Consider the following 15641-nt stretch of genomic DNA (forward strand, 5'->3'; position numbering starts at 1 on the left):
GTAATTAAATGCGGTCGTCCTCGGTAACTCAAGGATGATAGAAGCGTTGTGGGAAATGATACCGACTTACTCATTAAAAAGATTAGATTTTACAAGTCCTGAATTAAAATTTTAATTTAAAATTGAAAATGACTTAGTTTAAAACATACAAAAAGCTTGCATTACATAATTACAGCCTCGCAAGTTCCAGACCAGAAGACTCGGATTGTTTTCAATTTTAGCCGTATTAAAACAAACTTGTGGGTGTGTGTGAAGCAAAGGGCACAAAAGAACAATAAAACAATCCCAGAAAATTAAAGCTGTCAAAATCCTTTAAAGCAGTGTGGTGTCAACCTTGTTGACACGCAGTATATAAAAGGCGAAATGTAGCGGTGTAAAAAGTATACCGCATCCTTGTACATGGCTCCGCAAAAGCTTACGGAAAAAAGGGCCCGGCCCTGTAACTTGAAAATTAATATGTACTGATTTTGTTGGTCTAATTTATTCTTTTTTTTTTTAAGGGTGTGGGGAAATGAGAAAAAAGGCATAGCGGTTGTGTATTCCCTCAACTGAAATTAAATAAATCATCTATTTAATTAAAGACCATATTCAACTTTGATTTATTTAAACGCATACGGAAAACTTCACGAGGGAATAAACATAAAGCATAGATGAGAGATTAGGAAGGCAAGCAGGAAAAGAAATAGAAAATATATAATAAAAAGGAAAAAAAAAAAGATAAGTAAAAGCAATAGCAATAACCCATAACCCGCCGGCTCAGTGCTAGGGCCAGATGTGTTCAGACGTCCCATCTTGAAGTAGGCGACCACAGAGGGATGTATGAAATTCAGGCTAGCTCAGTGCATTGTTGTGGGCGAAAAGTATTTTTTTTTTTAGTAAAGCTTAACAACTCTTTTCCAGCTATTATTGCAAAATTTTAACTTATCTGATTTAGATCCTTTCACATTACAGGAAAACCGAAGCAAGTTCCGCCCTCCTTTTCCTTGCTGGCGCATTTAACTCTAATATTTTTACTATTTCGTTGCTTTGCAGTGCTGGTTTCCTTTCGGTTCATTCATTACTTGGTTTATCATCGTTGTTGTCCACCAAATAAAAACTTTGCATCGCGCATGCGCATATATCTACGCTAGACTGGTTACTCCGTGACACCGTAAAGTATGGCCAAGGGCTATGTGAGCTATCACAGGTGACATCATCGGGACTTGCCGTCGGCCATACTCGCGGGGAAAAATGCTCTTGAGAAGCAACGGCAAATTACTGAAAACTGACTGGAATTGACAGCTCAGTGGTGCGGTTATATATCTTTCCCTCGTATACGAGAGAAATTACCCTTAAAGTTTGTACGCTAATTGATATTTTGAAAAGTACCAGAAGGCACTTAAAATAAACACTCTAAACAGGAATGGATTTGCTGGTACCAAATGGACCATAATCGAATTAATTTGCATAATATTTTTTGCGCCTTGAAAATCTTGTTCTTGAAGATATTATTGTCACCTGTACGGGTGAAAATAAAAAGAAAAGTAAGGAAGAGTCTAAAGCAAAATGATTAGAAGTGATATGTGCAGTGTTATACCTGAACTTTTAACCAGATATGATTAATTAGTGACTTTTAGCAGTAATTCTTTCAGTACCTGTTTTGCGGTTATCGTTTTAAGTGCGATTTTTCTGACCCTTAACGATACATGTGGACGGGAATAACGACATCGGGCAATTTTTTTTTAAAAATCAAGTTGTCGTTTGTGGTCCCGATCTTCCGTAACTATTCCTGTTAACCTGTGTATTGGATTTATCATTATACTTTATTGGTGGTCTTCAACCTTAGAAATGTATTCTTTTAAGACTTTTTTTCTTCAATTTGGACTAATTTTATTACATCACAAAAATACAGTCGAAGCTCTCGTAAGCGGACACCCTCGGGACGCGAAAAAAAGTGTCCATAACTGGAGCTGGCCGCTTACGGGAATGGTATTCGTAAGCGGCCAATAGAGGTGTAGGGGATAGATGGCCGCTTACGGGAGCTTGCCCACCTAACAATAAGCGGACGAACGTGGATGACTACAAAACAAACACTGAAAAATGGTACTGGACCGTACTGTAATTACTGTAAAATCATTGTGACGAACGGCGGTGTAAAGTTGATTGCTAAAAACAAGATACAAAGGTTGTTAAAAGGATTTTCTTTGGGATGTCCGCTTACGGGAGCTTAAAAACAAAGAAAAAGTCTAAGTCGTAATCTTCGAAAGTGTCAGCGGCCGCTTACGGGAATGTCCGCTTACGAGAATGTAAAAATACAGAGTTTGTATGGGAGCGTAAAACGGGGTTTCAAACAAGGCGGCCGTAAGTAGAGCTGTCCGCTTACGAGAGTGTCCGTTAAAAGAGGTTCGACTGTAACTTAAAAATCAAAATACTGACCCCTGAAGTCAATTCAACGAGGAACTTTAAAAGTTTTTGTCTCTCAATAACGATCAGGTAAACACTGACAAGGAAGCTTATATAATTAAGAGCCGTACGATTTATGGTCGTGGTTTTGTTGGTCTCAGACAAATCGACCGTAAAGCAGGGTACGGTCGGCCTCATGACCTTGAAGGTCACAAAAAATCACGATTATCGCTAAAGATTGTTTGGCGAAATTTAAAAGAAAACACGGGTTTAAGTTTAACGAAGTTGCTACAAAAGAATCGCTCCATATAACGAGAAGATCGAAAGATTGTTCCCTAGAAGGTAGGATATGTCCTCGTTTGTACAGGTATTCAATAGATAGCCGCAATTACCGTCTGTAATTGGAGTTAATTAAATTTCACCCTTTTCACTAATTCACCTGAGTAACACCTCGACATACATTCCTTTTAAACAAGTTGCACATTTCTAAAGGATCCTAAGCTATCGGTCAAACGTTTCAATAGTGTTTTATTGTTAAAACCAACTGTTTTAGGGCAGTTTTACCACCGTTTTATGGGGGAAATTTTATTCCGGTGAACTCATCACTTATTAAACATGTTGTGGGTTTCTTTACTGAATAGAGCAGCCATAAATATCAAAGCCATCTACACTATTTACAAGCACAAGTAAAATACTACTAACAACACAACAGTTTATTATCAGCGATAAAGTATAGAAAGTGATTTACTGTACTGCTAACAAATGAGGAAGAGGATAAACAATGACAGAATGTCAAAGTTTTATGATGACCACATTCTGCGCCACTGATAATCAGATTTGACTTATATATAGGACTAAATCCTCTGCCTTAAATCTTAAATATTAAAATTTATCGCTGTGATCGACTAAAACTGTGCTGATGTGAAGATATAATGAATAACGTTAATTCTTTTATTGAGTTAATCAGTGTTAAGGCAACCTCTTCGCCAATTCAAGGGTAGATACTAACAGGTATAAAAATCAAAAACAGGGAAATCTTCAAAAATATATCCACCGGTGAAATATATGTTTTAGGACTTATCGTCAAAAAAAAATCAACGGTAATCGCTTCCCTTGGGGCTAAAATAGTGCTTTTAACTTGCAAGCGTTGATTTTACGCCAGTTGTTTATTTAAAATAAAGTAACGAGTGTATAATTATTATTCCAATTTTGCTGGATGTCTACTTATAAGGTTTGAAATCTGGCCTTTAGCCCGTTAAAATATTTGATCAATTGTTTTTGGCCTTTTTTGTATTAAGTTATATGATTTCTTGTCCTGTTAGAATGGTGAATATCCATATCTGTCTCAAGAATTTAATTTTGCTGTCAGCCTGGCTGGTCATAGCACGCGGAGGTGAGAAAATCAATAGAAATTGCATGTGAAGTGGAGACGAAACATTTCATTCTTGGATGACTTTTCGTTTAAATTAAGCCCATGTTAGGTGTACATTTAACTCCATACGACAGCCAGCATTAATTCATCCATGCATGTTTAATTATAAGTTGAAAGATATAGTAGTCTTGTGGGGGAAGCCGTGGCCCAGCGAATATGGTCAGGGCGTTTGTTCCGGACCGAGAGACCAGGACTCGAGCACTGCACTGGCCGGGTCATTATATTTTAACTCCCACAGTGCCTCTCCCCGCCCAGGTGTATGAATAGGTACCGACCATCTGTAAGGAAAACCTGACAGAATGCTGGGGACTAAAACCTGTTATGGACTAACATCCCATCCAGGGGGAAATGGCAATACCTTTGCCGCTTCATGCTACCAAAACAGGGATAAGTTCCGGCAGTGTGGACCAGTTGGCCAAAATGGTTTTCGCCCTTTTTTTTCTTTTTTTTTTTTTACCGCCTCCTAAAAGAACGAGGGTTCGAACGTGCCAAAAATGTCCTCTTGGCAAAACCTCTATGTGTTACACTAACCCCCTTCGTTCTTCGATGTAGCATAGAGCATCTACAGTTCTCCTTTATTCGTCTCGATTCTGAGCTTGGAGTTCCATTTCGTTATATCGCGTTTTATCTGTCACTCTGGTCGAGTTCTTGTCCAGCTGACCTCCTTCAGCTGTTTTTTATGCCTCCCTCGCCTTCTTTACCTTTGCGGGTTCTAGAAAAGAACCTACCTGGTTACACTATCACACACAGCAAAGCCTCTGTGTGTGTTACATAAAATATGAAATGAACGAGAATGGAAAATATTGGGGGACTTAAAGATGCATTATAAACTTTTTAGTCACCAAATGTACCATTAAGTGCCGTTTTCTTTCGAAAATGTTTCAGCTTCTATCAACTTGGGGGATGGAACTTTTAACATCACTGGCAATGGTGTAGATGGTCAGGGAACCTACACGATCGCCAATGGTACGGCAGAGATTGGTCTTCACGTGGTTATAGGACAAATGGCTCAGGCACAACAGGTCATCACTGCCGGAGATAAGGGTGCTGCAGTCAACTCATTAAAAACAACTCAAAGCGATCATACGGAGACAGAACTTACCTTTACAAAAGAAGGTAAAATGTGCCAAAAATCACAATCCTTACTTACTGCAGTGCAATCTTGATTTCTTGGAATCTACCGCAATCATAAGATCAAATTGACAATCATTGTTTAATAACCACAAGTTTCTGCCTCGTCCTCTGCCTTTGCTCAACGGTTTTGGGTTGTACGCGCGGGGTAAATGGGAATGTGTCAAAAAGTTAGCTCCTAGAGAGAAACTGTTGTGCAACGTTGACGGGCCAAGTAGAATACTAAGTTGATTATATCAATTACAACTGGAAATGAAGAGGATAAATAAACCGCCGTAGCATTCATTGGAAAACCGGACGTTTTGAGTGTTAGATTCAGTTGCAATGTCCACTCATCGACACTTATGGTAACTAATGGAAATGTCAACATGTCTTTTATTTATCTTAGATGAAGACTTCATAGACCAGATGGTGGAGGAACATAACAAGCTTCGCTCAATTCATCTTTCTCCGCCCTTGGTGAAGAACCGGAACATGTCGCTTCAAGCCAAAGCATTGGCCATCCAACTGGCATCTGAAGCTAATCTAAGGCATTCCGACAAAGCCAGTCGTCCTGACCAAGGAGAGAACCTGGCGATGGGATGCACGTCCTCTGGCCCGGGAATTACAGCCAAAGATGCAGCGAAGGAATGGTAAGAACGTAAACGACATTTGCGCTGGTAAGAAACGACTGTAAAAATTGACAGCGTTTACTCAATTGAAACTGAAGACGAAAATTGAAAACAAAACAAAAAAGGTTACAACTATGTTTTTCTATTTGAGCGCTAAGCGGTCGAGCGAGAGCCATTCCCTACATATAACATAAATACATTGATTTTTGTCCTTTACTTATATTCCAGGTATGACGAGGTATGCAGTCACAATTTCTACGATCAAGCCTACCAGGACAAGTCTGGTCACTTCTCGCAGTTGGTGTGGAATGCCACCCGGGAACTGGGCGTTGGCAAAGCAATGGGCACCAAATTTGGCATGAATTGTACCTTCATAGTTGCTCGCTACAGACCCCTGGGTAACATTGGCTCCGAGTTCGCTAACGACGTAAGCAAAGGACACTTCGACTCGTCCTACTGCAGTAATGTGCAGCGAGACGTGTTGCCTCATCATGGGGTTGAGAAGTCAAATATTGGTTCTAGGAAGTACAGATATAGAACCAAGATCCCTCGTTTTCCAAAAATTGTAATCCTGTGAATGTCATAAAAATAGTTTTTGTTGCACAAAACCAGTGTGTAATTTTTTGCCTAAATTTCTATAAAAAATAGTAGCATTTTTGATCAAAAGTTAAAGCAGGCTTAGTTTAATAGTTGTTACAAAACATAGCATATTAGACGCTTTTTGAATGTCTTGAGACACGACATCTTATATGATTCTCTTAAGCTTTGACGGTTGTTTGCAATGAAATTTGAATCGATTCCGACTATAGATTGTAGCTTTGCAACATTTGTTATAAAAGAAGTATGTTAATGAAATAAAGTTGTGTTTTAACCCGAAAGTGACTCACTTGCAAGAATTTATTAAAGATCGTCTTTCGATTTAAACTGCCTTTTGAGTTACGTGACTGCTTAGATCGATGGGAAAAAAGTAACGTTGCAATTGTGAAATTTCTACCAGTGTCTCTTCATTCATATCCTTCCATAACATTTGTAAAAGGGTGCAACTCATGTTATTTACCGACATTATTAAGATGTCATCAATTATTCGATTAAGAGGCTACAGGAAATTGATTGGGTGAAATAAAAATGGAAATGAATTTTTCTTTTATGACTGGGGACGACATTAAAACTCGATGGGGTTCCAAGCTCTGGCCTGATTCTACAGAGAAAACGGAATTTACGACTTTCTCATTTCATTCTACTGAGCTTAAAATATACTGTCCTTCCACCTTCTATTTCCACACAGGACGCTTTGAAATTGCTGATCCTGGCAGTATACAGGACACGCATCACACACTAACCTAGCAAATGGCTTAGCTCGCCACGAGTATTCCCGTACCGCATGAATTACGCCTTTTACATATCTCTCAAGACTCCGATAGCACCTCTCTGTATCCGCCCAGTGAAAAAAAATTGACATCAGCAACTTATAGGGCAACCTGTCATAGCAGTATTAAGTATACGACATTTTGAATAATAGTAATGATACCCAAAAGGCCTGATGTTGATTATGAGTATTATTTGTCCCTCGTGATCATTTTCCTTTGGGTCACTCGGTGAGTGTGTTGTGTTACTTTAATTCGAAACTAGCCTATTTGCCAAAGGAGGTTATTTACGGTTACTGCAGTATGAAGTGACTTAAGAAGTGTTACTGTTCAATTTGGATATGCTAGTTTATCGTAAAATTAGTATCCATCCACTCACGATGTAGCAGAAGTTTTACAGTCTTCCCATGCACATTTGCACTTTTAAAAAGCGCTCCGAAAACGTTTGGTTGATTGATTAACGCCAGTCCATTTAGAGTTAATTTCACAATTAATTAATTTATTTTTTCAATGCCTGATATATCAGCGGATGGCCTCACACGGGTAGCATCCTCAGCAACTGAGGCCAACACATTTTATAAAGGTATTTTGATTAACCGCGTTATATTTTTTGTATGCTTAACAGAGAACATTTAAACGCGAGTGACCACCAGAATAATAAACCTCAATTAGACCGGTCAGGTCCGATTTAAGATTTTCTCCTTGTTTCAAACTGGTCATGTATAAGCCCTTGGATTGAACTATATTTTGAGTTTGACTGTACTTTCAAATATTGCGAGCCGGGAAGGTGTGTGAAAACACCTGAAAAAGACGTGTTGTTTCTGTCATGAATTTATGGACTCAGTAAACAACGTTTACCTAGCCCCGTTAAAACGAAAATTCGATATTTTTATCGATATTTATTCGATCTTTAACACTGAATTATGTCTACTTTTTACATATCCTGTTGATGTTTTCATTTCATAACAGTTCACAAAGAGAATTTACGTCTCTTGAATTGAAGTAATAGTGATAATTATTTCTTGAAGACTAAAGGCTGGTTCTCATATGATCGCCCCGATCGTCTCTGTCGCTTCTGTCGTTTGCAAAGTCTGATTTGATTGGAGCAGGCAAACGTTTTGAAGCGACAGAGACGATCGGGACGATCATATGAGAACCAGGCTTTAGTCTTCAAGAAATAATTATCACTATTACTTCAATTCAAGAGACGTAAATTCTTTGTGAACTGTTATGAAATGAAAACATCAACAGGATATGTAAAAAGTAACATAATCTAAAGAAGATCGACAAATATCGATAAAAATATCGAATTTTCGCTTAATGGGGCTAGGTAAACGTTGTTTACTGAGTCCATAAATTCATGACAGAAACGTCAATTTTCAGGTGTTTCACGACCACATTTGAAGTGTAGTCAAACTCGTCATAAAGTTCAGTGGCCGACATGACCAGTTTGAAACAAGGAGAAAATCTTAAATCGGACTTGACCGGGTCTAATTGGGATTTATTACTTGGTGGTCACTGCGGCTTAAATGTTCTTTCGTTACATACAACGGGTGGCTCAATCAAAATATCTTTATAAAAATGTATGTTGGCCTCACACGGGTAGCATCCTCAGCAACTGAGGCCAACACATTTTATAAAGGTATTTTGATTAACCGCGTTATATTTTTTGTATGCTTAACAGAGAACATTTAAACGCGAGTGACCACCAGAATAATAAACCTCAATTAGACCGGTCAGGTCCGATTTAAGATTTTCTCCTTGTTTCAAACTGGTCATGTATAAGCCCTTGGATTGAACTATATTTTGAGTTTGACTGTACTTTCAAATATTGCGAGCCGGGAAGGTGTGTGAAAACACCTGAAAAAGACGTGTTGTTTCTGTCATGAATTTATGGACTCAGTAAACAACGTTTACCTAGCCCCGTTAAAACGAAAATTCGATATTTTTATCGATATTTATTCGATCTTTAACACTGAATTATGTCTACTTTTTACATATCCTGTTGATGTTTTCATTTCATAACAGTTCACAAAGAGAATTTACGTCTCTTGAATTGAAGTAATAGTGATAATTATTTCTTGAAGACTAAAGGCTGGTTCTCATATGATCGCCCCGATCGTCTCTGTCGCTTCTGTCGTTTGCAAAGTCTGATTTGATTGGAGCAGGCAAACGTTTTGAAGCGACAGAGACGATCGGGACGATCATATGAGAACCAGGCTTTATGATCGTTCAAGCGATTTGAAACAAACGTGGTATTCATCTTTAATATGTGAAGAAACTCTAAGCTATTGTTACAAGATAACAAAGGTCTCGTCTACCTGCAAATGTCACATGCATCCAATAAAAGGTATTGCTCCTTTGCTGAAAGATGAACACAACATTCAGACTTGTTCACGTCTTGCAAACCACAGTAATCTATATCTGGAAGCAGACCGAGCAAAATGCCAATGGACTGTTATGACTAAACTTAAATAAAGGATAAGTTTGACCTAAATTAGCTACTTTTATTACCAACCAAAACTGACCTTAAAACGGGGAATGGTCGACCTGATAACCTTTTGGGGTTAAACTCGGCCAACAGAACAACGGGACGACAGGATTAAAAGAAGCAAGCATCATCGAAAAACAAGGTAAGATAGAATAGAAACTCCCAATGGAACTCCAAGATGCATATGGCTATTTGTGATCAATGAAATATTATACAAGCACTGTTAAGTTAAATTGTGTGCGGTAAACAATAATTCTGTCAAGTAGTTAACAAGCTAAAATGGGCTTCACTTTAAATATTATGATTGTTCATTTAAAATGCCAAAGCACCTTAAAATACGTTTAAATATAAACGACACAATTAAATCTGCGAGTGCAACTTACAATAAACACAACCTTAGTCTTTGACGCCTTGAAAGTCGCACTGATTGTAGGCATCCTTAAATGACTACATATAACATGATGTAGTTTCTGGCAAATAGCCTTTTGATTAACTGAATTTGGAGTTGTCCCTCTTAAGACCCTCATAGCAATAGATCAGTCAGATAGGCGGGAGCACAAGCAGGAAATATTTTTTTTATTGTCGGCTTCTTGATCGCTCAATTTTCGAGTTTATGTAACTGCAAGAACAGCTCATTGTAAAGTATTTTCTTTTATCAGTCATTCCTTGATCGTAATCAGATTTGATTGCCAAATGCAACCAAGATTACTCATGTTGTCCATTAACGTACTGATTTTGTTTTTATTTATTTTATTTTTTGTTTGTTTGTTGTTGTTTTTTACAGTATGAGGCATATACATCATGCTCTGTTACATACTCTTATCATTGTCTGTTGGGCTTCATACAAAGCATTTGGAGGTAGGATAAAGAAACTGACAGCGATGTATAGATGTTGCCAATAAATATAGCAATATCGCCTGGTAACAAAAACTTGGTATAAAAATTATGGTATATAACCTGGTAATAAAATTTACCGTCTTTATTATTTACTATAACCTGTATCATTTATAAAGCAATAAACTTTGTGTATTTTATAAATCACAAACATTTGAATTCGTATATATACTTTATCTTAGCCTCTTTAGGCACCACATCGGGAACATTCAAGATTTCTGACAATGGCGTACAGGGCCAAGGTGCATACACCATCTCCAACGGCACTGTGGAAATAGGACTTAAACTGCTGATAAGAACGATATCAAGCACTTTAAAGGACAAGGCCACTGCTACTATTACATCACTTCCTCCTAACAGACTTGGTCCGTCTAGTCCGTCCGGTGCGTCCAACCCGTTAGGTACATCCGGTTCATCGGGTGCGTCCGGTGCAACTGGTGCGTCCGCTACGTCTGCTCCATCCGCCCCTTTAGCTCCCTCCGCTCCTTCCGCTCCTTCAAGTCCGTCAGGTGCGTTCGGTCCATCCAGTCCCCAGGTAACAACTGGGCCTGGAGCCATTCTAACTCCAGAAGGTTAGTAGCTAGAATGCTCGTTACATCCTAAAGTCATTTACATTTACAATAGTCGGGTCCATGTTTCCTTGTTCCCATCAAAATTTCCCTTGTGTTCCCATGTTCCCTAAAAGTATTTCTTCGATTGTGATGATCCCTGTTCCCTAAAAGATGCTCTTGTTCCCATGTTCCCAGTTTTATTTTCCTTTTGTTCCCATCAAGTCAAGCCATGTTCCCAAAAGGTTACTGGACCTGTTCCCCCTTTCCTTTGAACCCCAGCTGGGAGATCCTCAGTAACCTGTCAACAGTGTGGACCGGAGCAAGTTTTATTAAGAATTTATTGACCCTTTAATTACCAATTGCAAGTGTCTGAGAGAAACTTTATCGTTCGTAGTACATGTTTTAAAATGGAAACAGCTCTTCTCACCCCCATACATCAAAATGTTCAGAATGAAATATACTTTCAAATGGAGTATTATAAGCTGAAGTACACAGGTCATGACCGTCGTCAAAAAAAGAAACACTAAAATTTAAAGCTTATGAAAACAAAGGGACTAAGAGGGCGGTGTATGTGGTAGGACGAATGTGACTGCCGACAAAAATCAATGGATTAATAGCACGCAGCAATAGTACCGTTATAAAGAAGTGCATTGATATTATGTCAGTGATTATATTATATCATTACAAGTGGCGCTTATTTTAATAAAATACTTTTTAGACAATCAGTTCATCAATGACATGGTCGCTATTCACAACGAACTTCGCTCCGTGCACTTCTCTCCACCAATTCAAAACAACACAGATATGTCCATCGCCGCCAAACAGTACGCTCAGGTTCTCGCCAAAGAAAAAGATCTAAGGCATTCCTCCCCCTTAGACAGACCACAGCAAGGTGAAAGCTTAGCCATGGGATGCACAACGGCTGCTGGAGAAGGAATCACGGCTAAAGAAGCTATTACGAAATGGTAAAACTCATAAATAACCGCGGCCAATCCTAAATGAATAACCGAAGAACTAACTAACCAACCAACCACTTCCTACCTACCTACCTACCTCCTCCTCCTCCTCCTCTCTCTCTCTCTCCTCCTCCTCCTCCTACCACCTACCTACCGACCTACCTACCTACCTACCAACCTACCTACCTACCTACCTATCTACCTACCTACCTACCTACCTGACTGACTGACTGACTGACTGATTAAATGAGTGAACTACTGTTTGACGGCTGACTGATCATGACCAACTGAATGACTGACCAACCGTCTGGTTGACTGACCAATTTACTGACTTTCTTACTGACTGACTGATTGACTGACCCGCTGACTTACTGTCTGACTGACTGGTCTACTGAATCACATGAATGCCTAAAAAATTTACGTTATATGATTCACTGAGTTATTGAATGACTGACTGACGACCGTCCTACCGACCCACTGGCCCGATGGACTGAGTATTGACTAATTGAATGACCGATTAATTGTTTATTCATTGACTGGCTCACTGACTGGACAATTGATTGATTGATTGATTGATTGATCCTTTCAGGTACGACGAGGCATGTTGCCACAATTTCTCAATTCATGGCTTTCAAAACATCTCCGGACATTTTTCGCAGCTAGTGTGGAAAGCTACGGAAGAAATTGGTGTTGGCCGAGCGTTTGGTACAAAGTGGGGAATGAACTGTACTTTCATTGTCGCACGCTACAAACCAAAAGGAAACATTAACAGTGAAGCGTTATTCAAAGAAAATGTGGAAAGGGGAACCTTTGATCCAATGGCGTACAACTGCAGTGCCGTGGACTGTACCGCTATAGCAGAAGAAAAAAGCCAAGCCCAAGACAGTGTAGGAAACCAACTGCAGGATAACAGGATACCAGATAAATCCAGGAACGTTGGATATCAAAATGTAATACCAAAGAACAAAGAACCTCAGAGATATAACAATTTTAATTATAGAAGTTCCCCAAGGTTTGGTAATGTTTTGGGTTATCAAGGTTCCCATGGTTACATTAAAATCCCGGAATATAATTCGAAGCAGCTGGGTACGAGTAACGAAGGTAACAGGGTTAGCCAATATAACAGGGAAGAGGGTCGGCAGCGGTACATTTCAACCCGTCTAAACCAAGACAAAGGAAGACCCAGGTCCATAGTCTATAGAGCTAAGACACCTCCCATCCGAGGCATAAAGGTGCTGTAAATAACCTAACATCCCCTCCGTTTACGTCTTGATTTACGGCAGGGAAATTGATGTTGGATATGAATTTAGAATGGTTCTTCCAATTATGGGAACCGTAATAATATAAGAAGTGATTATATATCGAGTCATCTTGAGATAAACTGATAATTATTCTTTAATGTTTTTATGGTCTTTTCTTGAGGACTGCTAAGAAACATTGGTCATAAATAAGTGCGTCTTGTATCATATTAGGCTTTGAACATTCTTCTTCTCTTTCTGTATGACCGTGAGTGGCCAAAAGGATACGCAATAACAGATAATAATGCTGTGGAAATAAAATAAAATAAACAAAAAAATAAATGAGCAAAAAAAAATTACACAAATTAACGTTTGACGTAAAATCTAAGTAAATGCATGAAACTGTTGCAACTATGTAGCCGCTGTTAAGAACTGTAACTGTAACTAAACGGAAAGCTAGGATTTTCATTATCCAATGACAATTAAAGGATATACTGTAACAAAGGTCCTTTGAAAGTCAAGTTGGGTTAAGTCTAGAAAGCGTGAAATATAATAAAAAATTATGAAAAGTTGAACGAGTCGCCCGCAAGGAAAAACCTTGCATTTGCTTTTCACTATGTTGCTTAATTTTTTTGATGCATAAAAAAACTTGTAAGCTAAATCTGTTGAGCTCTTCTTTTTCCGCTCCTCGATGGGGACGATGAAATTGTGTTGGATTGTAAAATGTGTCTCGGTGAAAATCTTCTCTGAATGTTATAAAATTATTTTAAAAATCGCCCGCTTTCAAAAGCGTAAGTGAATAATAAATGTTTTTCTTACCGTGTAAAATCTTCATTACATATTTCAATACAGTCCCTCTTTCTCCTCCAAAATCACCTCGAATAGTAAATTATCCCAGTCCTTCTTTACGGACAATTTACAAAACGCAAAAGCGGCGGCCATTCTGTTAACAACCGCACGCTGTTTCGCTACTCGCTTTCTATTACAGAATAGATAGTGCGTAGCGGATCCAATCAGAGAACAGCATTCGTGATAGAACGCTAGTAAATTTATACTTAAAGAGTGTAGACCATGGAAAATGTGGCCAGCTTGGTTTTCTACAACAGCACCAAACATTTAACGTCGAATTGAAAGGGAAATCAGTATGACAGCTCGTAAGATCACTTTTTTTTATTGAAACAGACAAGTTCGTCCGAATATTTTACCCCGTATGTCTCAATTGCCAAATCCATAGCTAACCGGTTCTCTTTTGTTGGAAACACTCCAAACAATTTCTCATGTTTTATGAAGGTTGCCTTGCGTTGCGTTATAGGTTATACCCTATTTTCGTGGTCTACCCTGTCATCAACCATATAGCTCCCGACTAATGAACGAGTGAGATTTCTCTCAGTTGTTGTTAAACAATGAAACGATCGGCTTTAACTAATCCTGATTGAAAGAGAATTTACAATCGAATTTGATTGTCTGACTAGAGTCGAGCCAACAATAATAACACAATGCGCCGAGATACGAAATGATTCCTAGTCTGCGTAGCTGTTAGTAACGTTGGCGCAAAACAAGACAAAAAACAAACACCCGGGCCACGAAAACGAGTGGCATAGCAGCGTAAGGAATGTGGAGGAGCGATGGAGACTCCTTCCTCCCCATTTCTTTCACGGCTCCAACATCCATATTTGCCTCGTTAAGCAGGAACGAAACCGCAGCGACGCATGCTCCAAAATGTTACCTTTGAACAGTTTTGCCGTCGAACACATGCAAGAAGAGATACGTAGATGCCTGGGCACACAAGGGGGGTGAGAAAGCGGAGGGGAAACGGGAGGGCAAGCGGAAACGGAAACGATCAGGGAGGCGGCGAAACGACCAGCGAAACGCAACACCTGAGACGTAGGAAGAGGGGGCAATCGGGGGGGGGCAAAACGGATGATGTGCAGGAGATGGGCAAACCAGGGGGGGCATAAGCGGGGGGGGGGAGGGGCATAACGGAATTTACGGTATTGCACATATCATCATGCATTATGTAAGCATACTAGAAAGAGAGTTTTCGAGATAGATCCAGAGTTGTTAAGAAAATTGATGTGCTGGCCGAGTGATTAAAAATACCAAGAATCCGCAAATGAAAACATTGCGGAAACACGTGACCACGTCACGGAAACGCAGCGGCAAAAACGTGCTTCTGATCACAAAATTGTGACTTTTACACATGTTTCCGTCTATACGGACACAGCGAAAAAACCGGACCACTTTTTTTATGTAATAAAAAAACAGTGATGATAGAAATACGATTTTAACAACAGTCTCGAGGAGTTATCTGATCTTAAAATCATATTTTTACAATGTCGTCAAGTGAAAAAACTGTATCTTAAATAGCTATCAATTTACAGAAATGTTTTTGATTATAGGTGACCAGTTATCCATGAGCCGCTAATTATAGAGCCATACCTCCTTTTCCGTTACCTGTTAAGTGCAGTTATTGATTACCAATATTGTGATTGGTATTGTTTATGAAAATAATCTTGAAATAAAAGACAAACAAAACGTGTTTCCTGAAAGCATGGTTAGTTTTCAAATCAAATCAAAGTAGGCAAGGATTT

The 15641-nt window shown here is 39.0% G+C and overlaps 2 protein-coding genes across 3 annotated transcripts; both read left to right on the forward strand.

Annotated features, from left to right (window-relative positions):
* Positions 1–2577: 2577 nt before the first annotated feature.
* LOC144649652 (ectin-like) lies at positions 2578–6463 on the forward strand. Of its 2 annotated transcripts, XM_078509204.1 has the most exons (5): positions 2578–2724; positions 3705–3775; positions 4700–4930; positions 5334–5577; positions 5785–6463. In XM_078509204.1, exons 2-5 carry the CDS (start codon positions 3706–3708, stop codon positions 6131–6133), a joined length of 894 nt encoding a protein of 297 aa, XP_078365330.1. In that variant the 5' UTR covers positions 2578–2724; position 3705; the 3' UTR covers positions 6134–6463. The 2 variants fall into 2 exon arrangements, with proteins under 2 accessions (XP_078365330.1, XP_078365329.1); XM_078509203.1 differs by lacking the exon at positions 2578–2724 and having other exon boundaries at positions 3685–3775.
* A 2901-nt stretch (positions 6464–9364) lies between these two features.
* LOC144649629 (uncharacterized) lies at positions 9365–13859 on the forward strand. Its single transcript, XM_078509161.1, has 5 exons — positions 9365–9553; positions 10196–10269; positions 10488–10877; positions 11575–11821; positions 12402–13859. The coding sequence occupies exons 2-5, from the start codon at positions 10197–10199 to the stop codon at positions 13051–13053; spliced, it is 1362 nt and encodes a 453-aa protein (XP_078365287.1). The 5' UTR covers positions 9365–9553; position 10196; the 3' UTR covers positions 13054–13859.
* The last annotated feature ends 1782 nt before the right edge of the window (positions 13860–15641 follow it).

The sequence above is a fragment of the Oculina patagonica genome, chromosome 4, assembly GCF_052425735.1.
Source record: "Oculina patagonica isolate OP01 chromosome 4, crgOcupat, whole genome shotgun sequence".
Lineage (NCBI taxonomy): Eukaryota > Metazoa > Cnidaria > Anthozoa > Scleractinia > Oculinidae > Oculina > Oculina patagonica.